The following is a 26,684-nucleotide window of genomic DNA, read 5'->3' as shown; positions in this document are numbered from 1 at the left end:
AGACCTAAACTCCCAGGGTCGAATTTACAGGACCCTTGTGTCATCTTTACAACAGTGTTGCGTTACCTCTGTGATGCAGCGACGTCGTAAACAATGCACCACTATGCGACAGATTTCCAACGTGACGTATCTAGTGAGATGCATCATGTTGTAAAGCCCTGCCGTACATTATACCTGTGTCAGGTATAATGTATGCAGGGTGGGCGTTCCGTCACAAGGAACCCCCGTAAAAGTGACGCAGTGAAAGATTTCAATGAGTCACTTTTACGTCCATGCTGCGTCAAAACCTTACGCCTGCTTGAAGCAGGCGTAAGAAGTGATGCAGCATATTAGGTATAGGGCGCCCCTGAGCATTGCTGGAGTTGCGTCGCGCTTGCAACACGACTTCAGCAATGCGCTGCCCTTACGCCAGAAGATGCGACAAGTAACTGACTAGCCTTGCGCCATGGTGCATCGCATTGTAAATGTTATGCATCCGTGGTGGCGCAAGGGTATTCCTACGTATCAGATGTTTACTGGCGCATCCCTGCTAATATGCAGTATGCGCCACTCCTCGGTAATCTGCCTCCAGTCCCTGCGGGGATGATGAGAGTACCCCATCCCCGAGGAGATTACTCTCATTACCCATGAATACTCCCATTGCTCTTTGTTGCGGTGCGATAGCCCAGGTTAATGCGCCTGCTGCGGAGAGAATAAAGGAGACGCAGATAGCGTTTGTGTCTGTATGACGCAAGTCATAGGTGCGACCCCGGATGGTCCGATACTGCTTTTGAACAACAAGAAGCACGTTTCGTCGTATGATAGGTAGAACGTCCGGTGTGCTATCTGTCGAAGTGTTTTTCTGGGTTGTGTTTTGCATGTTCATTCATTTTAGTGATTGCTTTCTGCCCATTGATCTGAGAGTTCTTTACATCTGCCTTTTGTTTCATGAGCTGTTTTCTGCACCATGACTGCCTTGTTCTCTGATGCTGATTTTCTCCACTCAGTTCTGTGTTGTAACTCCTCCATGTCTGCTCATTTCCCAATTCTTGCTTCCACTGTGTCTGTTCATTCCCTTGTTGTGTCATGTTTGCCAGCTCCTTCTGTGTTATTTCTAATGTGTTTGCTCTTTTCTTTGTTTCTCATTGGAGGGGGGGGGCTGTTCATTGCTTGTATATTTCCTGCATGTCTGGTCCCCTGTTTATGGTTCATGTATGCTTCTTGCTCCTTTCTCTGTGTTTCCTGTGTGCTCAGTTCTGTTACTTACTCCTGTTTTGTTTACAGAGATGATGTAGTGAAAGTGAAGGATGTTTACCAATACGAAGATTCCCAAAAAGGGGACGAAGACGCCTTTGCGCGAGAGCCTTTCGTCGTGAGATTTCAGTCTAAAACAACAGGTGAGTTTGGTGCACACAAGGAAGAGAGTCTCATAGGTGCTTAATTTGTAAAAGAATAAATGCCCAGGGATGTGGCTACCAATGGTGCAGCTGGTGCAGCGCACCCAGGCCCAGAGGTGGGAGGGGCCTAGTCTGCCAAGCACCAGATGGTGTTATTTTAGAGATGGCCTTTTCTGATTTTGTTTTTAGACAGAGCATGCCAGTTGTTTGGCTGTGTCTATATTTCAGGGGGTGGGCATAGAGGGGGTGGAGGATAAGGGTACAATAAAAGAGAGGATTCAGATGAAAGAAAAGGAGAGGGTGAAAGAACAGGGAGGCGGCAGGAAAAAGTGATAGAATGTGAAAAGGAAATAATGTGGAGCAAGAAATAAAAGAGATAAGGATGAGCAAAGTGGACAAGAAAAAAAGAAGAGAAAGGAACCAGAAATGAGGGGAGACGGGACGGGATGAGTATGAGTGAGAGGCAGACGAGGGGATGAGAGACTGAGGAAGGGGATAAAGAGGAGAACATTAAATGGATGCCGGAGAGGAGAGTGGGTGGACTAAGAAAACCAGACCCCTTTGGAAATTACAGTTGGTGAAAGGTATTCAGCCTCAGGAGTGTTAAAAGACGCCAATGGTGGTTAGACATGTCCAAAAGGAGGAGGTATGGCTCCATGCTCAAGACTGAATCAACCATGACATAACCGTGAATCAGCTGTTTCCATGCAAGCCACACCTCTTTGGACTCCCCCGGGTGTCTAATTTTCAGAAATGTCTGGGGGGCATATTAGCAAGAACCTCGCTAAAATTATCGCAGTTTTAGCGGCAGGAAACTGCCGCTAAAACGGCGATAATGGGCTTGCTAATATGCGTTATAGAATTCCAATAGAAGCCCAGGTTAGTTGTGCAGGATAATTTTAACAAGGTTCTTGCTAATATGCCCTGGGTTTGGTAGGTTTCACTAGACGGACGCCAAGCCGGGGACAAAAAGTTCAGGTGACCCCCTTGCAAAACCAGGTTGTTTTGTGATAGATCATTTTGATGTCTCCACAATAACTTTTGGCCCTTCCCTCTTGCGGGCACTTGGCCCACCCACACAAGTGAGACACTGTTTTCCTCGGGATATTCGGGGGAATGCTGGGTGGTAGGAAATTTGCAACTGCCTTCAGATTCGTGGCTTTTTCCTCATGGGAATGCAAGGAAAATGTGTTTTTGTTAGGCAAAGTTTGAGCTTTGCTGTGGATTCGGGGTAAAAAAAAAATGGCGAAAGCTGCACAAGTCATGAACCCCTGGACTCCGCTGGTTGTCTAGTTTTCAAAAAATGGTAGGTTTGCCTAGATGCTGCCTTGGGGTTCTTACTAATGACCATCTTACCGCCACAGAGATAAATCTGAAACTAATTTGTTAAAGTTAATCCACCCGTACACTGGTTGGTTTTAGCACCTCCAGAAATTCTGGCTTCAAAGCACAAATACTTATCAAAGTATCTGAATATTGAAGCCAATCCTTCTGAAGGCGAGCCATGAAGCCACTTCAAGGCACCAACCACTTTATGCTCCATTCACATGCCATTCGAGCATCACACAAATGACTTTCATACCGCCGGACACAGGCCCAACCCAGCAGATCATGCACTCACATCAACATACGGCCGCAATGAAAGAGCTCATCACATTCATACGCCACAGTACGGAATGAGTTTGACTACATTTTACCGCCTGTCACGTGTCCGCCTCCTTCTTTCTGAACATTACTGAGTGCATGCCTAGTGAACCTTCACCAATGTGTACCATGACAGCCACATGAGGCTGAGGAAGACATGTCTTTCATGCGCCTTTAGTGCACTCACTGTGCTAAATCCAACTCCTTCCAGTTTGTGGATGCAAGTTGGGGGTGTCCGAGTATACCCCAAGGCCTATTCCTCAAACCTAGCGAGCATATCTACCGTTGAGACTAAAGCTAACATGCTGGGGAATTTTCCAAAGTTTCCTAAAGAGAACATCATAAACTGAAGTACAGTAGTTTTTGAAACACAGGGTTGTCTGTGAGAACATAGCAAATGTAAGAACATCAAGGGAATCTATTTCTGGTCCCCATCAGGCTGCACAGCCTATTATGAATGAATTTAATGAATAAAATTCGTTTTCCACCATTAGTATATTTCATCGTTTACACCATTATTATTTTCTCATTTTCTATATTCTTAATTTTTTCAATCCATTACACTCATTGCTTCTTCTTTTTCAAAGAGCACAGGAGTAACGTTGATTCCACGTGCCACGTTTTATTATCAGTCACCCAATGCATTTCGGGAATCAATCCCTTCTTCGGGGGTTTCTAAAATACAAAGAAATGATCTTAATCAGTTTCGTAATCTTCATTATCCACGAAGCAAAAAGCATGCTCATATTATCAATATTACAATGCAGACGAAACAGTATTGTTCACTTTGTCTGTGAATTATTTCATAACTGTGCGCACTTCCTACACTGAGGGCCCGATTCACAGAACTAATTTAAGACAAAATCCTAAACTTACTACTTTTGGTATTCACTGAAGTTAGGATTTTGTCTTAAATTTGTCTTAAAACAGACTTAAGACAAAATCCTAACTTAAGTCTGTCTTAAGTCTGTCTTAAGACGAACTTAAGACAAAATCCTAACTTCTGTGAATACCAAAAGTAGTAAGTTTAGGATTTTGTCTTAAGTTAGTTCTGTGAATCGGGCCCTATATATCTGCAATCCCAATCCCTTTACGTATTTAAAAAACCTGTTGAAAATTAGTACGTTTGGTGAACATTATCTGCGCCATCTTGCCTCTTCCCCTGATGCCACACTTTTGTCGTGCGCGCCCGCCATTTTCTAAGATGCCCCGATCAGAACGAACCCTTTTGCATGCCGCTGGCCCCTGACATAGCCCTTCGCCTTCACTAAGCCTGCACGCTATCCACCCCCTGCTTGCACCTGCCTTGAGTCATAAACCCCTCTTCGGCGCTGCTCTGCCCCAGGCCCTCATCCTGTTCCCAGCGCGACACCTCCCTGCTTTCCTTTCATGATCTCCGGCCCTTAGATGCAAAACCCTTTTTTCCCTGTGTGCCCGTTTTGTCCTCCCCGTTCCCAAGCCGACACCCAGCTCTGCCGATACCATCCTTGCCCCTCCCCGTACAATAGAAAGCTTCCCCCATCAAAGAATCCCCGGGTTGATCAAAGCCCCCACCCCATGAGATCCGATCAAACCCCCCACATTCCGTGAATCGGCGGATTATCCAGCTGCGCGATGCTCATCACCTGTTGTGACTAGGGTGGGGACTTCAACTGTAAATGTGTGTGGGAACGGGCCCAAAGGGGAGTTCCGAGAATGTCTTTTCCGTACATCAAAGCTTTAACATGTATGTGTAATCTACAATAAAGTCATAAATGTGTGTATAAGAGGCCAGGCCTCAGGAATACAGTTAGAGCACCTCAGAACGATACCTTCTGTCCGTTTCGTTGTGTTCTCCTCCGGAGAGAATAAAAACCCTTGTTTCCTGCTTTCCAGTCTCCAGCGCCTGCCTCTTCATTGATTTAAATAACTAGAGGGTCACAGAGGCAATACTGCCGGGCAAATATCGATTGTCCCCGACCCGAGTGAACTTTTTACAATTGGCGTCCCAAGCGTGGGGCCCATCAGCGACTCGTGGATCCAGTGGGAGAGGTCCCGACGACAGAGTGAACGACTGCAACGATCGGGAGAGCTCTTGCCCAATAGACCCTCGTCTGGCAGCCGATCATCCGAACTTCACTAGTTCCGAACAGACCTCTCTCGAGTGATCTACGGTCCTGACTGGGAACCATCAGGAGTGCCGTGAGAAATACGAGAAAAAGAGGACGATCGGGCGCTGGATTCGGAAGACAAGAAACTGTCCATGCGGTCCGGGTAAGGTCGTGTTACCACGACAAGTTGCGAAAATTGCTTGATTGCTTGTTTGTTAAAAATACTAGTATTGCTCTCTTTTTGTTTATTTTGGAGATTCACTGTCTGCAAACGGAGAAACAACAGGCTCTCTCTCTTTGCAAGCAGTGGAGGATAGGTAGGGCAGCAACCGTGCTTATTTTTCTCCCCCACTCAATAATTGCTTGAAACTGAACTGTTGTTCGCAAAACTATTGTTTCCTGGAGATTCCCTGTCTGCAAACAGGGAAGAGACCACCCTTTTTGCAGATAGTGAAAAGGGTAGGTAACGCAGATCTTTGCGGACCTACTCATTCTCCCCATTGTTATTTATTGGTCGTTTGGTTTTTATTGTTATTTTTTTTTTTTTTGATCCATGAGGTATTCACTGCCTGCAAACAACGTTGAATAGAAATATTCTGTACGGTCTTTGCACCTAGTAATAAGATAGGCAGTGCTGACTTTTTAGTCCCTCGTTACGAGCCGTCATGTCTGTCTTCTCCCCACTGATAAATAGCCTGTTTAGCCCGGACCGCGTATTAGAGGTGGACCATATAGCTCCATTAGAAGGCACCCCTAATAAGGACATGTTCATAAACTATGGGTTAGTCACCATAGCCTATAATAAATTATGGCACAGGTATACCGAAGATAGCCAAGACAAACAGTGGCCACTGGCAGGATCCTTTGACCTTGATAAAATAGAAACGTTAGAAATAGCCCTTCGAAATAATAAGACAACGCCAATTATGCTCGACAGTCTCGGTATGTGGCGCAGAGAGGCCATGCAACGACAGAGAAAAGACAAGGACAAACAAAGTAGAGAAATATACCGACAGGACAACCCCAGGACACCGCTACCCACGACTTATCCCCCGACACTATGCAAAGGACGACCAGACTTAGGGTCAGACCAATGCGCTTTTTGTAGGTATGTCGGACACTGGAAAGCCCAATGCCCGACTCTACTGAGCGTGAGTAAAGGCAAAGGGCCGACAAGAACGACAGACCGACGGTACGAGAAAAGGCGCGAGACAAAGAAGAACCCGACTTACATAGACAGACCAGACAGAACCACCACGTTTGATTATGCCCGATGGCACAGATTTCGCCAGGAAAATCTCAGCGGCATGCTCACGTTCTCCTAGGTCGGGCAATGTCAAGACGGGAACCCAGCCTCGTTTAAAATTCACAGACGGAAAGAGATAATTATGACCAATAACTGTTTTTATATTTGTCTTGGGTCTTTGTATGTCGTACTTGTACTGTCCCCCGTCTGAGTTTGTGTGTATGTAATGTGCAAATCTGCGTCATCCCTCTACACGTGTTTCCGTGTTATTCAACCTCTGTTAGCAGAAACTTAGCATAAAAGCAACCTGGAAAGAAAGAAATGGTAAAACAAAATCCGTAGACCATTAATGAACTTGAACTTTTAATTTAACACAACAAACAAGGAATAATAACGATAAACTGTAGAAAATGAAAGTCAAACAGAACATTCGCCCCCCCCCATTCTGGAACCTTCCAAAGTAGGGCAGGGTTACGGCTACGCCCAACCAACGGCAACCCATATAAGGCGAGCCCGGCCGCCAACTCTTGGTCAGGAAATCTTAACGTATGGGGGAGCCGGAGGAGAGGCAGGAGCCCGCAGCCTGGGCATTTGCAGGTAGTCCCGCCACATGTCTCCTTGGCCGGCCGCAACGGGCCTGGAAAGACTAAGGTAGTCCCGCCACATGTCCAGAGGAGAACGAGGCACCTCTTCCTTTTCTCTTCCGTCACAGCCGCAGCAGTCCTGGACGGCGGGATGTCCTGCACGTACCTCCACAACAATTTGTCCAAGTTGGGCTGGGAGGGAGAGGCGACGCGGACGAGCCCCTCCCACCTCCACCGGTAGGAGGTTTCCCAGCCCCCAGCCCGACGCCGAACACCCCCAGTCAGGCGATGGTGCCAATACTTCCACAGCACCGAACGTACAATGGTGGCACCCCAGTACTTGCGCAGCACCGAACGTACAATGGTGCCACCCCAGTACTTGCGCAGCACCGAACGTACAATGGTGGCACTTGGGGAACACCGGATGTGGAGAGGCCTTCATGCGGGGCGATGAAAAGGAGCGGCATGGAGTACACCGGGAGAAGGAGACGATGCGAACGAGTCTCCCTTGCCCCCAGGTGGGGGCATCACAGCCGCACCCCAGCCGAACGTCCCGCTTTCACAAAACAGGGACCTCTTCCTTTCACTCCGAAGGGTCTCTTCCACTCTTGCAAACTCGACGAGAGTGGCCCCGGTAGGGCCTCAAAATGGCGTCTGGGTCCGCTGGAAGGTGGGCCCCGGCCACTAGAGTAACTTTGACCAGCAATATAACTCGAACATTTGCCCTCTGGAGCACGAGCCCCCATCTCCGACAGCATCTCCGCAGCCTTGAAGATCCTACAAGGGTCCCCGGCGGAACCTTCGGCCTTTGCAGGTTTCCGGTAAGGGACGGCTGCCTTGATCGCCGACGAAACAAACATGACATTGCCACACCTTCTGTTAGCGTGAATTCTAGAACTGCCGAAAAGGACTCTGGTCCAAACTGCCAGTAATGGAAACATTTCCCCCTGATGCTGCTTCCGGACTGAGCCGGCCCCGCCCAAAATGGCGCCGGTATCAAGAGGGACTTGCGAACACCTCGTGGTGTTCCTTCGCACTAATATAAACTTGATGTTCTGAGATTTTATATGATCCTTTGTACACTTGGCTAGAAAAGACAAGGAGAACTTACTCGACGAACAGTATGAAAAGATCCCCGTTACAAATGTTGATTACGAATGTACAATGTATTATATTTTTATAACTGATGTAAACCCCATTTACGACGCACACGTACGGTATGCATATAGGAAATCTGATTACAACTGTTATGATTATGCTTCTAAATTATGAAAATATATGCCCCCGAACCCCCAGCCAATTAATAGACGTTTTAGTCTCTTACAAATGAATGAGTAAAACTTTCCGATGTTTTTATTGCTGCAAACGACACCCCCCACTGTACGCACTTTAGCCATTGCCACGACCGGCAAAATACGACGGCACCCTCATAATCCATATGCTGAAATGATTTTGCAAAATAAAGTCTTTGAAACTATGGACGGGTATTGCATGCTTTATTTTAAAAAAATATGGGATGGGTGGGAAAGTTCTTTTCTGTGCACCCTACTCTGCTCTCTCTTTAAGGTTAAAAGAAGATGGTTGCCCAGCCCTGGAGGACGGATCGGATCGACAACACGACACTCCGCCTTCAAGGTACGCGACTGACTCATGAACTCTCGCGTAGAGGAAGACCTTGACTTCCAAGGATGGGTAAAACGAATGGTGTAAATGAGGGAATGTAAAAGGAGGGTGAAATGAAATAATGTAAATATTATAAAGTACAACGTTCCAAAGTAGCAGGGACCCAAGAACCGAAGAACCTTAGAACGCCACAGCGTTGAAAGAGGTTTAAGGACCCCGATAGTGAGATACATCCTTTGACTAGATACCTCGCACTAGGCACCTCTGGTTTCCTTTTTATGTTTCCCCGCACACGCCCTACATGAACACACTACCCCCCCCCGACTCCAGAAACCATATCCCCGGGGACCCTGCCCCAAGGAGGAAAGACGAGTAAGAGGTAAGTAAAGGACTTATGAATCCATGTATTTGAATGCGCGCGAATGCTGTCTCCCCCACCCCCCCCCCCCTTTTTTCCTCCTTCTGCAGGTTACATCAGAGATTACAGCTGAGGTGTGGCGAAGATCTGAAGCCTTGCCACGTCTAATACACGAAGCGGACTAGCGCCGCAAGGTGGTGTCTAAGCACGCCTGCAGACTACTCACGTACCGAACAAACCCGAAAAATTAGCACAACCTGATAAAAAGTGATCACCCTTAAACCAGACCGGACGAATGAACCCATGTCACGTATGATGCGAAACTATGAGGGAATGTGTGTGTGTGTGACTGAGGCGTTGGCCCAACTGGTCGAAGGACCGAGAATGCGAGAAAGTGCGACAACATGGTACCTCCTTTCTTCTTTCCTTTTTCTCAAGGCACGTCCCCTCTACCCTGTCTAATGCTCAAACTGCATGATTACAAGATTCTAACGCAGACTCGTGAATGCCCTTTACTGTGTAATGCACTAAATAGCCTTTCTTGAATACACTGCCACCCTCTCTGTTGCACGTGTACTATTTAGCCTGCCGCTGCACTCTCTCTCTCTCTCTCTCTCTCTCTCCCTCTATTTTTGCACTCCCACTCTTCCGAGTGGTTAGCCCCGAAATTGGCAGACTGCCACCCCTAGCACCCCACCTAATTGGCTTCAAATACCGTCAGTATTTGCACAAAAACTTGTCTTTAATACAATCACCCTGAGACCGCGTCATTACCTCTCCTTTTCCGCTAGAAGTCAATGAACCCAGGTTGGGCCGTAAGGGAAAGGACAGGTAAAACGACAGAGGTTCCCTAATCTGACCCGAAAATAAGGGAACTACATGTCAACGGCTCCTATAGTATAAGACAAGGACCTCAGAATACGCGACCCTCCCCTCCCCGAATTGTCGCAATACCCAAACCGGAAAAATGACCACCCCCGTTACCTCCCCTGTATATGTCCCTGGTTGTTTCCCATAAAACCCCTGTCCTTCCTAATTAAGTAATCGGGCTGTAAAAGGTTACGTAGGACCCAGAATGATGTTTTACAAGGTTAACAGACTAGTTCAAGGTAAAGAAATCATCGAAATGAACCCCGCAGTAGTTGCAAAACAGGATGCACCGATAGAAAGGAAATGTTTAGCCATGTTCGTCTCTCAGCAAAATACCTGTGTAGTACCATGTTGACGACTCACTGCACCCTTTTGTAAATGTAAAACTCTAGAGAACGGCATATCTTCGCCAGATTTGTCTCACAAGGGTGGGTTACCATCAGATGAACTGCCATGCCTGTAATAAATAATTATGAAGGAAAGTCATAGTAAATCCAACAGAACCCGTCACCGGTCATTCATATGCCAGTTGTGAACACTAAAATAACGGGCATTTTTCATTCTTTGCCTGGAGCTGGGAGAGAAATAGACTTTTTGATTATCTTCATCTGCAAATTTTCTAAAGACTGTCTTTTCAAACTTGTTTAAGGGTACCGCTGTTGGAGGAGAAAAGGACCGGATGTGGGAGCACGAGGCCCGACTGCAGACTAAGGAACACCTGCGACATTAGCCAAGGCGAGACCACGACTGAAAAGAGCTGCAGGACGAGGCACTGTTTTCGACAACATGAGAAGAAAGGGTCGACCTGATGCCCCTGCTCGATGTCCAATGCCTGTCGACAAGTCCCCGCTCTCTGAATTCGGTCACACGCCCGCCTATTTGAAGTCTCTCGTTCCCCTAGTTTGTTCCTAATTTGGCCTTGCTCCATCCCCCTTTCCCTCTGACCTACCCTATGGACTGTTTTGTACGCTCTTCTTCCATCCGAACTTTCTGACAATCACCTCAAAGGACACAGGGCGAAAAGGACCTTTCCGACCAGAAACGCGAGGAAAGGGTCGTGCCCTGCAACGCAGAACTTAGAACAGAGCTGGACTTGTAGCTCCACCGCCGGTGCTCAACAGCGCCAACGAAAGACCACAAAGAACAATGAGAACTCGTAAAACTTCGAACATTTGACATCCTCAATCACCGTTTTTTTATGCCTCATTTCTCTCCCAGCCGCCATTGTATTGATCCTGCTCCAATCCGAATCTGAAATATGTATTAACCTGCCAGTTCACGTTATGATATGTACTTGCTGCTCGCCGTTTTTGTATTACATTCCTATGACTTTCCTGCTGAACAAGTTTATCAAAGTTTATCAAATAGGCCCGCCTCCTGAAAACTAGAAAAGTTAAAATGTATCGTTTACAACTCTTTTTATCTAGGGTTCCTACCATTTTCCTTCTCATGCCCACCACAATAGAACCGAGTGGAAAATGAACCAGCAAGATGTCTTGAATATGTTAAAGGGAGGACTGTTGAAAATTAGTACGTTTGGTGAACATTATCTGCGCCATCTTGCCTCTTCCCCTGATGCCACACTTTTGTCGTGCGCGCCCGCCATTTTCTAAGATGCCCCGATCAGAACGAACCCTTTTGCATGCCGCTGGCCCCTGACATAGCCCTTCGCCTTCACTAAGCCTGCACGCTATCCACCCCCTGCTTGCACCTGCCTTGAGTCATAAACCCCTCTTCGGCGCTGCTCTGCCCCAGGCCCTCATCCTGTTCCCAGCGCGACACCTCCCTGCTTTCCTTTCATGATCTCCGGCCCTTAGATGCAAAACCCTTTTTTCCCTGTGTGCCCGTTTTGTCCTCCCCGTTCCCAAGCCGACACCCAGCTCTGCCGATACCATCCTTGCCCCTCCCCGTACAATAGAAAGCTTCCCCCATCAAAGAATCCCCGGGTTGATCAAAGCCCCCACCCCATGAGATCCGATCAAACCCCCCACATTCCGTGAATCGGCGGATTATCCAGCTGCGCGATGCTCATCACCTGTTGTGACTAGGGTGGGGACTTCAACTGTAAATGTGTGTGGGAACGGGCCCAAAGGGGAGTTCCGAGAATGTCTTTTCCGTACATCAAAGCTTTAACATGTATGTGTAATCTACAATAAAGTCATAAATGTGTGTATAAGAGGCCAGGCCTCAGGAATACAGTTAGAGCACCTCAGAACGATACCTTCTGTCCGTTTCGTTGTGTTCTCCTCCGGAGAGAATAAAAACCCTTGTTTCCTGCTTTCCAGTCTCCAGCGCCTGCCTCTTCATTGATTTAAATAACTAGAGGGTCACAGAGGCAATACTGCCGGGCAAATATCGATTGTCCCCGACCCGAGTGAACTTTTTACAAACCGAGGGGCATATTACCAAGCAATAGCGATAATTATCGCTATTGCTTGGTTAGAGAGAAAATTTTACCACTAAGCTGCGGCGATTTGTACCGCAGATAAACCTTGGTATTACCAAGGTTTATCGCAAATGCGATAAAAAACGGCCGCAATGCATGAATATCGCTGAAAAGTCAGCGATATTCATGCATTACCGAGCTAATGCTCTTAGCCATGTTATCCACCTCCCATTGGATAACATGGCTAAGAACTGCTCAGGGGCAGGTGTTAGCTTTTGGAGATATTCGCACTTAGCGCGAATATCTCCAAAAGTTGGTAATAGGAGATAGCGATGTTAGCGACTGTTTCCAGTCGCTAACATCTTGGCACGCCCACTTTGCATGTCATTAGTGATAAATATCACTGACATGCAAAGCGGGGCCCAAGATGGTCGCTATCTCCTACTAGCTGTCGCTAACTGGTGTTAGCGACAGCTAGGTAATAGGGAGATAATTTTATCTCCGCTTTCTTGGCTTTTAAAGCCAAAAAAGCGGAGATGAACCCCCTTGATAATATGCCCCCGAGCATCTAAGCAAGTTGTTAGTCCGTAACTGAACGATTATGTTGGCCCCTGGAACCCCTCATTAATCTTAGTGAAGCCGAACTCAATGCCGCTCTCACCTTGGCATGTGGTGTTTAGATCTCGTCTTCAGACTTTCATCATGTTTTTCGACCGTATCTCACTAGTTGTTAAGTAGCTGAATTCTGCTTCCACTCTTGAGCCCAAAAATGCCTTCATTAAAAGCGCGTTACTGGGTAGTTGCCTTTATTAACCACAAATGTCTGCAGCTGCACTGTCATGTGTAAGAAAACTCCTCCCACATTACCACCACGGACTCCCAAGCAGGCCCAGTCAAGATTCCGCCACTAATCTCTCAATAAACTACATTAACCAGAAGGCCTCAGTTGACTGTTCCTCGGGAACGCTAAAAACCAACCTCCCCACCCAGACAGATATTCACTAATCTTGAAATAACTGAACGTAAAAACAATTACAATACTGTTTACGGAAATGAAACTGTTCACGCGCATTTCTTATTGACATTTGCGTCCTGATGCTTCTAGTGAAATCTGTAATCTCACTATCAGAGTCCATTTATTTGTACTGCTTAGTTACATGTGTGGCCGGGGAACCAACACTTCCTGTATTCACGATGTTATCAACACTGTCCTTTCTGTTTTTCAGCACTTGACTTTTTTTCGTGGGTGCAATCTCTCCGTTTAGGGCGAAAGATCATTGAGTAACATAACAGTATTGAAGAGATACATTATAGTCACAGCATTGCACATAACAGTGGATGGGACATATGCAATGTTACATAACAGTATTGAAGAGATGCACACCTTCTGTACTCCTTTGGTTACTGCTCGCTTTGTTCAAATCCACTTTAACTGATGTCGGCGTGTTCTTACTAATTGGCAGCGCAATTGGGCGGAGCGCGGAGAGCTTGCACGCCAACATCGGTTAAAGTGGATTTGAACAAAGCGAGCAGTAACCAAAGGAGTACAGAAGGTGTGCATCTCTTTAATACTGTTATGTAACATTGCATATGTCCCATCCACTGTTATGTGCAATGCTGTGACTATAATGCACTTATCATACAGCAAACTGAACATCTACTAATTTCTATCGGAGTATGAACATTGCAAGCTGGTCAAGCATTGGCCCATACGTACTATAGTAATTCAATGTGAGTGTGGAACCAATGGATTTGAAAACAGGCGCACAACACCCATTGGGCTTTTTCGGGCTGCAGCCCCCCCTGTTGTGTGTGTCAGCCCAGGCTGAGACAGCTTTCCGGGCACACAAACAGACAGTTTTTGAGCTGCCAGCCGCACCGAGTACTTCACAGGTCTTTAAAAGACCATTCACTTGTTAACAAGGCTTTGCTGTTTTTTCACCCCTTCTTAGAGCCCCTGCATCTCCACTCTGCCTATGAATGAAAGAATTATCCCCCCGAAATTTTTATTAGCCCCCCCCCCCGAAATTTGGCTCTAGTTGCGCCTCTGTTTGAAACCATAGGTGAACATGAAGTCATGACATATGTGCCTTCTACCTATGCATTATCCCTGGGAAAGCACACCTACTGTATGCTTTTCTTAGTAGTTCATGTCTCTGTTCTCATCAGAGTGCTGAATAATTCTGTATAATCCCCAAGTGAACCTATACTAATGCCTTCCGTCCATAGCTACTTGAAGCTCAAGAACACGTGTCCTTCATGGGCCATCAGCGCACTTACTGTGCTAAATCCAACTCTATCAGTTTGTGGTTGCAAGTTGGCGGTGTCTGAGTATGCGTTTCTCCAAGGCTCATTCCTCGAACTGAGCGAGCATATCTACTTTTATTTATTTTTTCTTTTCAAAACTTTTTTATTGGTATTTCATATGCATAGATTCACATACATCAATAAACATTAATCGTCTCCAGTTGTGATTACGTAGCACCTTACATGTTCCACTGCATACGTGACAATTTATCTTGATCCACATGTCGTATAGCCTAACAGATGATACCATTCCCGCAGTGTCCCTCCCACAGCGCTATGTTCGAGTTTTTAGTGTAAACAGACCACCAGGCCCCGTCTCTATTCATGGGCTATCTTCAGGGGTTGACGTCGCTCGCGGAGGTTCACAGACATTCCCCCGGGATTCATTCCACTTCCCCCATATTCTGGACCATTTTTTGGGGCATCCCTTGTGGGTGTAAACCGCTCTTTCAGCCACCATAGCGGCATCCTTGTCATTCCCCCACTGCTGCTGTGTAGGCACCACCCCTGAGCCCCAGTTCCTGGCTATATTTCGCTTGGCCATCGTCATCCCAAGCGTTGCCCAATTCTGTAGTCCCAGATTAAGGTCAGTAGGCTGCCAAATATTTAATAGGCAGCATCCAGGATCTCGCTGGACCTCCACCCCACCCACCTCCGAGATCTCACCCAACACTTGTTCCCAGTAGGCTTGTATCTTTGGACAGTCCCTCAGTATATGAAAAAAGGTTCCTATTTGCCCACACCCCCTGAAGCAGAGTGGATCGAGCGTGTGCCCAAGCTTATGGAGTGTGGTGCGAGGGTAATATACGCGATGTAACACTTTAAGTTGTATAAGTTTTAGCCGCGAGGGGATCACTGCTTCCCTGGCTGACGCTAGTGCGTCCATCCAGGCGGAGTCCTTAATGTCTTCTATTTCTGCTTGCCATTTGTCTCTCAAGACTACCATAGGGTCTGGTTGATTATTCACTAGCTTTCGGTAGGTCTGCGAGATGGCTTTTTTGTCCATGTAGTCTGTGAGGAGTCTGTCTTCAAGGGGTGAGGAGTCAGCTAAGTTGGTGGCTAGGGGGATGGCACCCTGGAGGGCGTGTCGGATTTGGACATAGCAGTAGAGTTCAGTTTCTGCCATTCCATATTTTTCTTGCAGAGTTGCAAATGGAAGGATTTCTCCCCTCACCCAAAGATCGCCGATTTTCGTAATGCCAATGAGGTCCCATTGCCGGAATCCTTTAGTGTTCGCCAGGGTGCCCAGGCGTCTAGTCTCACAGAGTGGGGTGGCCAGTGTGAGCACTCCCTCCCAACCCAGCGCTCTTTGTGTAGTGTGCCAGATTTTAATCGTGTGGGCCGTGGGACCTGTGAGTGCATGTCGTCGCTTGTTAGTGTAGAGGGCCTTCATCAATCGGTCTACGGGTAGTATATTCCTGTCTAACCTGAATGCCGGGTCGTCTTGCGGGACATGTAGCCATTGATTTATGATTATCAGTTGTGCGGCCCAGTAGTATAATTTAACGCTTGGCAAGGCAATTCCCCCATCATACCAGCTAAGCACTAGTTTATGTTGCGCTATCCAGGCTGGTTTCCCGTCCCATAGTAAGGAGGAAATGTCTGCGTCAATTGCTTTAAAATAGGAAAGTGGGACCGGGAAAGGGGTATTCTGGAGAGCATAGAGGAACCTGGGGAGTGCCAGCATTTTGAATAGCGCTGCTCTTCCCAGAAGCGTCAATGGGTAGGTAGGTAGGTAGGTAAGTATACTTGTAAAGCGCACTGTTACTCCATCTCGGAGTGTCCTGGCGCTGTATACCGCTGGGGAACCCATCCTGGCTTTCCCTGTGAGATGGTGCCTCCTGGGCACCTCCAAGGTGAAGCCAGGCATCCCCGGCGTTGCTGGGGCTGTTGTGGAGATTAAGCAAGCTATTGCCCAGAGTTGCAGAGTGGGACCCATGGCTAGTGAAGGCACCTCGGCAGGAATTATCGAGTCCGCGGACATTGACCCAAGACCCTGCTGTGTCGGGAATTGAACCCTGGTCCCAGGCCGATCTCTGCTTCAGGGTCTGCCGCTTCTAACCAGTGAGCCACACTTCTCCACTGGGAGGGATCGTCAGTGTTTAACGTCTGCTCTAAGTCTGCTAGGGGTCTCATTAGGTTTTCTTCCATAAATATAGTGTCTTGTGGGGTAACATATATTCCTAAGTATTTAAATCCCCTGGTCGAAATTTGCAATGCGCAACCCGGAGGTAGCCTGGGTACAGGGCCATGGAGTACGTATAGCAATGATTTTGTCCAATGGATAGTATATCCCGATACTGCACCATATGATGTAAGGATGTCCAGTAGGTCCCCCAGGGACTCTGTCGGGGATGTCATATATATTAGTTCATCATCCGCATAAAGCGAGATGCGGTCCTCCCAATCTGCCTCCCATTTTATCCCATTGAGCGACGAGTTCTTCTGTATCCATGCCGCTAGCGGTTCTAATATTAGAGCAAAGAGGAGCGGGGACAGTGGGCAGCCTTGTCTCGTCCCTCTCCCAAAGCGAACTCCCTTGATATACGTCCATTCGCTACCAAGTGCGCTAGGGGCGCTGTGTACAATAGTTTGATCCACCCACAGAATTTGGGCCCAAATCCCATCTTCCGGAGTACTGCGAATAGAAATGGCCATTCCACGAGGTCAAACGCCATTGTGGCGTCTAATGAGAGGATGGCCGCATCTTCTTGGATCATCGGCGTCCGGACCAGTACACCATGAAGACTCCTTAGGTTAAGGGAGGTGTTTCGCCCAGGCATGAAGCCAGACTGGTCTGGGTGGACCAACGTCCGAAGGTGGTGTTACAGTCGGAGAGCCAGTGTTTTAGCCAATATCTTGGCCGCTGCGTTGAATAGGGATATCGGGCGATAAGAAGAGGGTGTCTCCGGGGGTTTTCCTGGTTTGTGTATCGCCACGATCATAGCTAACCTTTGATCTCTGGGTAGGGTCCCTTACACTAGACAGTCGTTATACATGCTAAGTAGATGGGGCATGACTATCCCTGCAACCTTTTTATATAGCTCTACTGGTAGGCAATTAGATCCCATTGCCTTCCCCGTGTGAAGTGCTGCCAGTGCCTTCCCCACTTCCTCCGCCGTAAAGTCTGCTTCCAGTGTATGCATGTCTTCTAGTGGCAGCGGGGGCATTGGTATCTCGTGTAGGAATTGTATGCTTTCCTCCACTGTAGCTGTGGCGCACAGTGTGTACACCTTTTCGTAGTATGCTGCCAGCTCCTCCACTATTAGTTGGGGATCTGAGGTGGTAGTATCGTCCTCTAACGTTATCTGGGCTATCCATCTATCTGCCTTCTCCCTCTTCTCTAGCCATGCTAGCATTTTCCCTGTCTTGTCTCCCAGTTCATATATTCTATGTAGGGTGTCGGTGTGCCTAGTTTTTGCCATTTCCTCCGCATAAGCTCTAAATTCTTGGGACGCTAGTGTCAGGGCTTGTGCTGTGGTGTCTGTGGGGTGCATGGAGTTGGCTACTTCTGCCTTCTGTACTGCTTCTTCTAGGGTATCAAGGTTTCTGTGTTCTCGTTTGTGCCGGGTTATGGTCGAGATAGTTTGACCCCTAATTACGGACTTGTACGCCTCCCATAAAGTGCACGGTGAGTCTACGGACAGCACATTCTCCGTAAAGTATTGTTCAGTGGATTTAATTAGAGCCTTGGCAATCTTATGATTCTTTAGGTATCCCGGGTAGAGTTGGTAGATTCTCTGTCTTACAGGGAGCTGTGTTGGGTATGTAAGTTAGATAGGGGAGTGGTCAGAGATACCTCTCGGTAAGTGTTCAACCGCACTAATTCGTTCCGGGGTTATCGCCAGCGTCAATATGTGATCTATGTGAGAGAGACTGTTATGTGCCCCTGAGTGAAAAGTGAACTGGTGTTCAGTAGGGTGCGTAAGTCTCCAAATGTCAGTCAGTCCCATAGCGTCTATGAATTCCCTAAGGGCTTGGTTGGATCTGGTCGCCTCTCTGGGCGGCTTACGGTCCATAGTCGCATCCATTACTGTGTTGAGATCCCCACCTATAATCAATTCTCCCACTGGAAGGTCAAGTAGAGTTTCCCAAGGTCTCGGAAGGCTGCCTGGTAGAGTGTCGGAGGGACATACACTGAGACCATGTTATACATTCGTCCCTCCCATTGGCAGGTCATTGCGGTGAATCGGCCCTGGTCGTCTGCCCCAGTTTTATTAACCACCAACGGAGAGCTCTTGAGCATATCTACATTTGAAAAGAAGGTAAACATGCTGTGGAATACTGCCTAAGTCCCCTGTAGAAATAAGTGATACGTTTCCTAAAGTAATAAGCCACACAAATTTCCTGTGCGACTCATTCACCGACACTTCTACTTTTGCTTTGAAAGTGTGAAAACCCAATTACTAACATGTATCATAAGCAGTACTAAAGATGGGAAAACAAGCGTCATACACGATATTATATTTTGAACCCCTATTTCAAACACATGGTTATGATACAAGTTACTAATTGAGTTTGCACACTTTCAAAGCAAGTAGAAGTGTTGACGAATAAGTCCCACAGGACATTTCTTCGACGTATTACACTTACTCTGGTTCTCGTGGACAATCAGGGTGGTCCTGGTGTTGTATACATAAGTTCCCTAAAAAACACTTCACAATCTAGTCAAGACTTTACAATTCTGCCACTCAAGGTACTCTGTGACAACGTGGCTTATGTTCCATCCACCACTGTGTGCAGTGTGGGGACTACAAGTCACTTGTCAATCGGCAAACAGAACACCAACCACGTTCTGAAGTCAGATAAAAGTGTCGAGCAGGCCATAAGCAAGTCCATGATTTCCTCAAGTAGAGGCACAACCATTTTACAGCAGCTTGCCTCGTGAAATAGTGGCCTATGGAAGGTAGGTATCCACGCACAGCCATTGAAAGGTTTTCTTAATGGCAGTTCCACTTCAGTCAATTTCCCAATACTTCACTTTTGTATGGTACAATATAAAGCAATCAAGAAAACACAGGGCTGGGAGAGATGAGAACTGGAGGCGGTAATACGACTCTCCTGCCTTGTTCCATGCCAAGAGCTGGCTTTACAATAACTACATGGTCAAGTCTTTTTAGCTGTTACAGGAATGTGATTAGTAAAGTGTTGCTCCTGCAGCCTTGCCAGGTCCTCCAGAGAATATAAAATGGAGCCTGCTGCTCTGTAGCAGAGAGGGTTTTACAAAGTGGGACAGTCAAGGAAAGACATGAGTCTTAATGTGATTGTCTGACGATAAACAACATATGCATGGTATGTTTCCTACTCAATCGAGTGGGTAAACAGTTTCATGTACCAAGTGCGAGTTTTACGACGCGCATTGTATGGCTAAATAATCTGGTCATGCTTATCCACTCCACCCACATACTTCTTGTTATCAAGTATACAGGTGGGCTTATGAACTTCGGCCATCTGTCCCCAAACTGTGGTGAGGGAAGTGCTCTCATAATGAATTGTAGCGAGCACGTACACGTCACGCCTATCAGAGAACTTGACTACGAGCAGTTTGTTGGAACGCAGCACAGTACTCTGGGATTTCTGGAGCTCCTTGCGAACACACTCCTGCTGGAATCCTTTGCAACAACAACAAACTGTACAGCAGGCCACAGTGCCAGTTTTGTACAGCTTATAACATTTGTAAAGGAGTGGCTGGACAAGCTCCAGTACAATCTTTCCTGTGAGTCTTAGCGTGGGAGGGCAACCTATAGTGTTAAGAGTGGAGTCCTTCCCTGTATACACTCTCAAGCTGTACACATAGCCAGTCGAGCTCTCACACAGCATGTACAGCTTGATGCCATAGCGAGCGCGTTTGCTCGGAATGCAGTGCCTGAACAGGAGCCGCCCTTTGTACAGAATCAAGGACTCATCAACGCCTATATTCTTTCGAGGAGTCTTACCCTCTGGAAACCTGGCAGACAAATATTCCACGACAGGCAGAATTTTGAACAGCCTGTCATGGTATGGGTAGTCCAGGGGCAATGCAGCAGAATTATCTTTGGAATGCAGCATTCGCTGAGATAGCAAAAACATGATTTCTGCTCATGTATGATGCAAAGATGGGGGATACCCAAACCCTGAGAGTAGACCAGTAGGACAGCAAAGCTGGTTTACGCACTACCCCCATTTTAAGTGTAAGGCCCAAAATGTCTTCAGCTTCCCTAATGAAGTGGAAGTCCACTTGTGTGCCCTAGAATGAGGCCCGAGAGTGCCTCCACCCTCCCTCAGAAATTGTTCGCCATGAAATTTGTTTGCTACACAATTTGCTCAAGGAAGTTAATATCCAGAAAGACATGGACGTAGTCAATTTGCAAAAAATGGGCCGTATTGACTTTACATTCATCGTTGCCAGTGAAAGGCGGAATTTGGGGCTGAACTAAATTCAGACGCTACTAACATAGCGCTCCGCCTGTGCTTGCGGCCGCACATGCCTCCTCTTTGGTTTGCTCTAACCTGCTACTGTAGTTTCGCCGCACAGACTGTGCTTGCAAAGGGACAGCACGACTGACATGTGTGCTTGGCCCCCAAAGAGGGCTGGCCGGTGTGTATGAGGGCCGACCCCCTGACAATTTCAATTTATTAAAAATAATTTTTACATTCTTTTATAGTCCCCTGGGGTGCACGATCGTGCCCCCAGAGGAAAAACACAAATATGTATTTTCATAATTATGCCCCCAGGTAGGTGGGCAGCCGCTACTAACTGAGCCGACTCCTCTCGCAGTGTCACTGGTGGCCTCGTGGGGCCTAGTAGGATTTCCTGCTAATGGATCGCAGTGCTGCTTGAATCTCTTTGTGAGATAGAGTGCTGGAAACGGGAGACTCTCCCCTTTACAGCGATGCCTCCCACAAACACGGGGGCATCTGCAATTACCCTAAACTCATCCGGACGCCGGTGCAGAACTCACCTGCTTCTGCCAAGCCACTTCGTTAGGGGTTTGCAACGGGATGTGCAGGAGGGGAGGTGGGGCGAGATGTGGAAGATTTTCCGCGTCTCCCCGGGAATTAAAAAAAAAAAAAGAAACCTCCAGAGCTTGGACAAAGTCAGTCGAAGTGTCAGAACACCAAAATATAAAACACAGGACTATTGGCTTGATCAAAGGGTCAGCATATCAATATATATAAAGCAGACCAGTAACAATAATCAAATATATATTTAAAAATGCACACATTCCAATGTTTAACAAAAGTGATTGTCATAAAATGTTTTTAATAAGGTCTTACTAAAGAAAAAAACCTCAAAACATCTTTCAGGCCACAAAGTGCAGTCATAGAATTAACCACAAGAGGGCACTCCACTCCAGCTGAAGAACATATAGTTCTAGCTCAGCGTGCTTTAAAACCTATAGTCAGCTCTCCTAGTCATGGATTGTATTAGCCAGGGGGCTAATTGTGTGTTTTTTAATGTTGCCGGAAGGCTACTGAACTAGCTGCAGTCACCAACAACATTAAAAAAAAGTGTTGGTGGTGCCCTTGGCCCTTCTAGGGGCACCAACAGGAATTACAAGTATAATTCAAAAAGCTTTACGGCATAATGGGGCACTCCTTGCACGGAGCAGTGAATAATAAAAGAGAGGCTCATGCTGCTCAGATATACATATATATATTTTAAGTGAGCACCCTGGTGCCCACATGGGGCACTCACAACATGTCCAAATGTTGGGTGTCACAGAGGGAGCCCCAAAGCCCCCTGCCGCTCCTGCTGGCTCCCCGGCCAGCACCCATAAAGGATGCTGGTGGGAACAGCAATTATTTAAAAGTGGGTGCCTTGGGTCCCACCTGGGACACCTTCAGCAGGCCAAATTGTTGGTGATGCAGAGAAAGCCACAGTGCCCCCTTTGGCCTGCACGTCCCCTCCTCCAAAAATACTATCGATCGCGGGGGATGGGGACCCCTTGGTCTTAAAAGGATCAGGGAGGGGTGCTGCGTGCCCCCTCCGAATTCCACGAAAAGTGGCCCCAGGGATGGGGTCCCCATGGACCTACAATGGCTTATGGAGGGGGGCCAGGTACCCCCTCCACATTTAATGAAAAGCATCCTTAGGGGATAGGATCCCCGAGGCCTAAAAAAGCTCAGGGAAGGGGTCCACCCCTCCCCAAAAAAATAAACCACACACCCGGGACGGGGATGGACGGAGAGGGCTCAGATTTTAAAAGGGTGGGAGTACGCTTTTTTATTGAGCAGAAAATACTTCTTTGATCCACCGCACTGTGTTTGGCCCCCTCTGATACCCCAACGTGTGGCATGCAGTCAGTGTATCCCTGAAGAAAACTCTTGAAATGGACCCCCCTAACGTGCTCCTGCAGGCAGGTGCAGTCACTCACTAGACACAATTGTCGGGGATCATCTCTGTCCCTCTTTGAAAGGCAGACTGCCTCGATCCCCGCAAAGTAAAAGACGGGCCACCTGCTTCAAACAGTCATTCCGGATTTTCACAAATGTGCTGCCTCCAGGACAGGTGCACGCTTGCGGCTGCCCTGGTGGCAGCGCATGAACTCTAACAATGTGCACTGTCGGGTCTGCCCTGGGTGCACATGGTGCAGAGGAGGGCAATGCACCCTATATATACTGGGGCTTATTGATGAGCCCTTTGTGCCGCCGTTGCATCACTGTTTCTGACGCTGCAGATGTGTCACTTTGTAAGTCCCTGCGCTACATTATATGCACCGGGGGCGTTCCCCTGCAAAAAAGGGTTGTATCGTAGAAGTGGCACAGTGAAATCAATGAGATTTCACTATGCCACTTCTAGGACGCAAATGCGTCAAAATCTTATGCCTGCCTCATAGGAGGCGTAAGACTGACGCAGGCCCTTTCACAAGGGACTTGCCCATGTGTAATGACCCATTGCTGGTGTAGCATCACTTTTACGACACACTCCAGCAATGCATCATTACTGCACATATAGATACATCAGGAATACCGACGTATCGGTAAATGCTTGAGACATTGAGTACCGTACAGTAAATACGGCACATCCATGGTGTCGCAAGGAGGGTCCACTGAAAGGGGCTGCATCGCTGTTTTCATGCAGTGTGGCAACACGTCTCATAAACAAGGCCCACTGTGCTCTCTGGATTCGATAAGCTACTCACACACATAATGCTCAAGGGCTCTGCTCCCTGTGTGCATTATCTGCACCCTCAGTCATTTCAATTCACCGTACACCAATACAGCACTATATAGTGCCAGTGTGGGTTTCCTGTTGTGGGTCAGAAATGTGTGCATTGTGCGGTTACAATATTATAAGATCAATAAAGAGATATATTTTGTAAATGCAGTGCGCTGCCTGCTGGTACCTGTCACGCTGACACTACAGGTATCAGTTTTTCAGAACACTAATGAATGGTTTTCCACTTCCCAGCTCTCAAGAACTTTGCACTCATTCCAGTGCACACGACGCCGACAGATTCCGTGAAGGAGATCGATGAACTCTACGATGTGTACCTGGCGGTGAAAGAGAAATGGAATACGCAGGTAAGACCGTGAATGACATGATGGCCACAACCACCACCCACGACTCACTCCCAAAGATGGATGTCCACACAGACATATTATGCAATGGAAGGCTTAGACTCATTTTTATTTATTTAACTTATGGTTCTAATATCCCTGAGGCCGAAGAGTTGTAGGAAATCAGAGGTAAAAATGTTTCTAGGAATATCAGGAGTTGAGCTTCACCAACTCTGCGTTTTTTAATAAAGTGTGAAAATGGACTAAAGGGTATAATTTGTGGGAGGAACAACAGCGAAACCCTACTTTTTGCAGGATAATCTTTGCACAAAGTAGTATTTGTAAAACAAATATTGTGCAAAACCTTTTTTGTCTGTCTTTTTTACCCACAGACAAAACTTTACAAAGGTGATAAACTTTCCAATTTGCTGACGATATAAAGTTTCCCACCCTTGCACACCTTCATAGGCATAACTGTATTGTGCATCTCCAAAGCCTGCAGTTTCTTCTGGGAGTAGTTGTGTCAGGGAGAGTTAGGTGTAATGAAATACAAAGTAATATAAATCTTACAACCCTAATACTTCAGTTTACCAACTTTTGCATTTCTGAGGAGATTGACATTGGTTCGACACACTAGACCATTTTCAGACCACATTTGAGTGCCTCATTATGATGGCTTTGGAATGGTTTCTGACCGACTCGGATTCAGGGAGTCCGACTAACCGATTAGGATGCTTCCGAACACCGTCCAGTCTGACTCCCATTGACTTCAATAGAAGCCTGTGTTTCGACCGACAACACAGGCTCCCATTGAAAAACGGGGTGGTTGTGGAAAACCTTGCACCATGGGGTGCCTGCCACACCGTGCATGGTTGAAAAGAGGCGACCCATGACCCCCACAGGACCCAACCAGAGGCCTGCGGGTGAAGGGGGGCCTGCTACGGGCTCCTAAAGTTAGTTTCCCACAGCCGATCCATCTCGGACAGACAGAGTCGGAAAGGCTAACCGAATCCGACATAGTAATGCCTCGGTTGGAAAGGCAGTCCGTAGAGCTGTACAAGCCGGCTGCGACCGACTTGGTTTCTTTGAATGCCGATCCGAACCAAGTCAGAAAGACTGAACGGTTACCTAACATCGTAATCGGTCAGTCAGAAATGTTACTGAGTCAGTCGGAAACATGGCTTCTGACACAGATTTGGACAAACCGAATGCACATTTGTAAAGCGCACAATCACCCGTAAGGGTCTCTAGGTGCTGGGGGCCATCGGGAAGATTAAGCAAGCTATTGCCCAGAGTCACATGGTGCTAATCTGCCGATGGTGCTGGGGATCGAACCGTGATCCCCAGATCCCGGAGTCATTCACCCTAGCCCGGGCACCACACCTCTTCCTGAGGCCTTGAGTTGGTACTTCACTATAAAACACTATTATTGCCTTCCAGGTGATCCTCGTTTTATGAATCTGATACAGATGAAACTCTGGGGGAAGGGACAGGAATGCACCACATTTCATAAATACGGCGCATTCTTGCCCTTTCACATTGGCGTGGGGTGGCGGAGCAAGAACATTTGCAGCGCTGCCCTACGCCAGTTCCTCATAAAGGAGGCATTAGGTATGTAACGATAAGTTTACACCTTGTCTACATCTGTCAAACTCTGCTTCCTCAGTTATAGATTGACGAGGAGTAGAGGGTTGAAGCAGAAATTTCAAGGCCACCGAGATTGACATGGACGTTAGCGTTATCCTGAGCTATGTCCTTTAACCCCTTCACTGCGGCGGCTATTCTGCCGCAGTACTAAGGGGGCAGGGCGGCCACGCGGCGGGCGCATGCTGGTGACGGAACTGCTCCGTCACCAGCCGCAGTTGCATTGTGCTCATGACGGAGCGGTTCCGTCACGGCCCTGCCTGCTCAATGGAACGCTCAGCACAGGCGCGGAATCCACGCAGGCGTGCCGAGCGGGCCGTGACGGAACCGCTCCGTCATCAGCACAGCGCGACCGCAGCTGATGACGGAGTGGTTGCGTCACCAGCAGGGGAGGGGTTAAGAAGTAGAACAATGCGACAAGCCTGACCTAACAGTTGGAAGAATATTAGGACAAATGAAGAAATATAGTAATAGGAGACAGGAAAAGGGTGTCATGTGTCATTTTCATTGTAGTTTGGGTGGAGTAGTGTGGCTCACTGGTTAGAGGCGGCAGGCCTGAGAGCAGAAGTCAGCCTGGGACCAGGGTTCAATTCCCGACGCGGCAGGGTCGTGGACCTTGGTCAGCGGACTCGATAATTCTCGCTTCGGTGCCTACTCTAATCAGGGGTTCCACTCGGCAACTCTGGGCATTAGCTTGCCTCATCTCCACAACGGCCCCATCAACGCCGGGGATGCCTGGCTCCACCTTGGGGACTCCCAGCAAGGGACCATCCCACAGGGAAAGCCAGGACGGGTTCCCCAGAGTTATACAGCGCCGGGACGCCCCGTTGCTGGGGCAGCTGTGCGCTTTACAAGTATACTACATTTACATTTTATCATAACATTTGTCACTTGTATGAGGGCAAAAAGAATTTTTCTAAATACATTTTTAAAATTCCTTTTTTAATTAACAAGAAGCTTGGACAATGTTTATACTTCTGTTTTTTACAGAAAGATGTCATGGTGGTTTGCGCTCAGTGTGTGTTTTACTGGTGGCGCCCCATTAATCTTTGCTTACAGAGGTAGGTGATGGT

At 47.5% G+C, this 26,684-nt stretch overlaps 1 protein-coding gene across 1 annotated transcript in view; it reads left to right on the top strand.

Moving 5' to 3' along the window:
• The window catches only part of LOC144782486 (deoxyribonuclease gamma-like), a 128,835-nt gene that overhangs the window by 74,226 nt on the left and 27,925 nt on the right, over positions 1 to 26,684 (top strand). Inside the window, exons 5-6 of the mRNA XM_078661872.1 lie at positions 1,264 to 1,376; positions 23,879 to 23,991. Of these exons, the coding sequence (XP_078517998.1) occupies positions 1,264 to 1,376; positions 23,879 to 23,991 (226 nt within the window). The remainder of the gene's footprint in view (positions 1 to 1,263; positions 1,377 to 23,878; positions 23,992 to 26,684) is intronic.

The sequence above is a fragment of the Lissotriton helveticus genome, chromosome 9 (assembly GCF_964261635.1).
Source record: "Lissotriton helveticus chromosome 9, aLisHel1.1, whole genome shotgun sequence".
NCBI lineage: Eukaryota > Metazoa > Chordata > Amphibia > Caudata > Salamandridae > Lissotriton > Lissotriton helveticus.
This window is presented reverse-complemented; position numbering and strand designations above follow the sequence as displayed.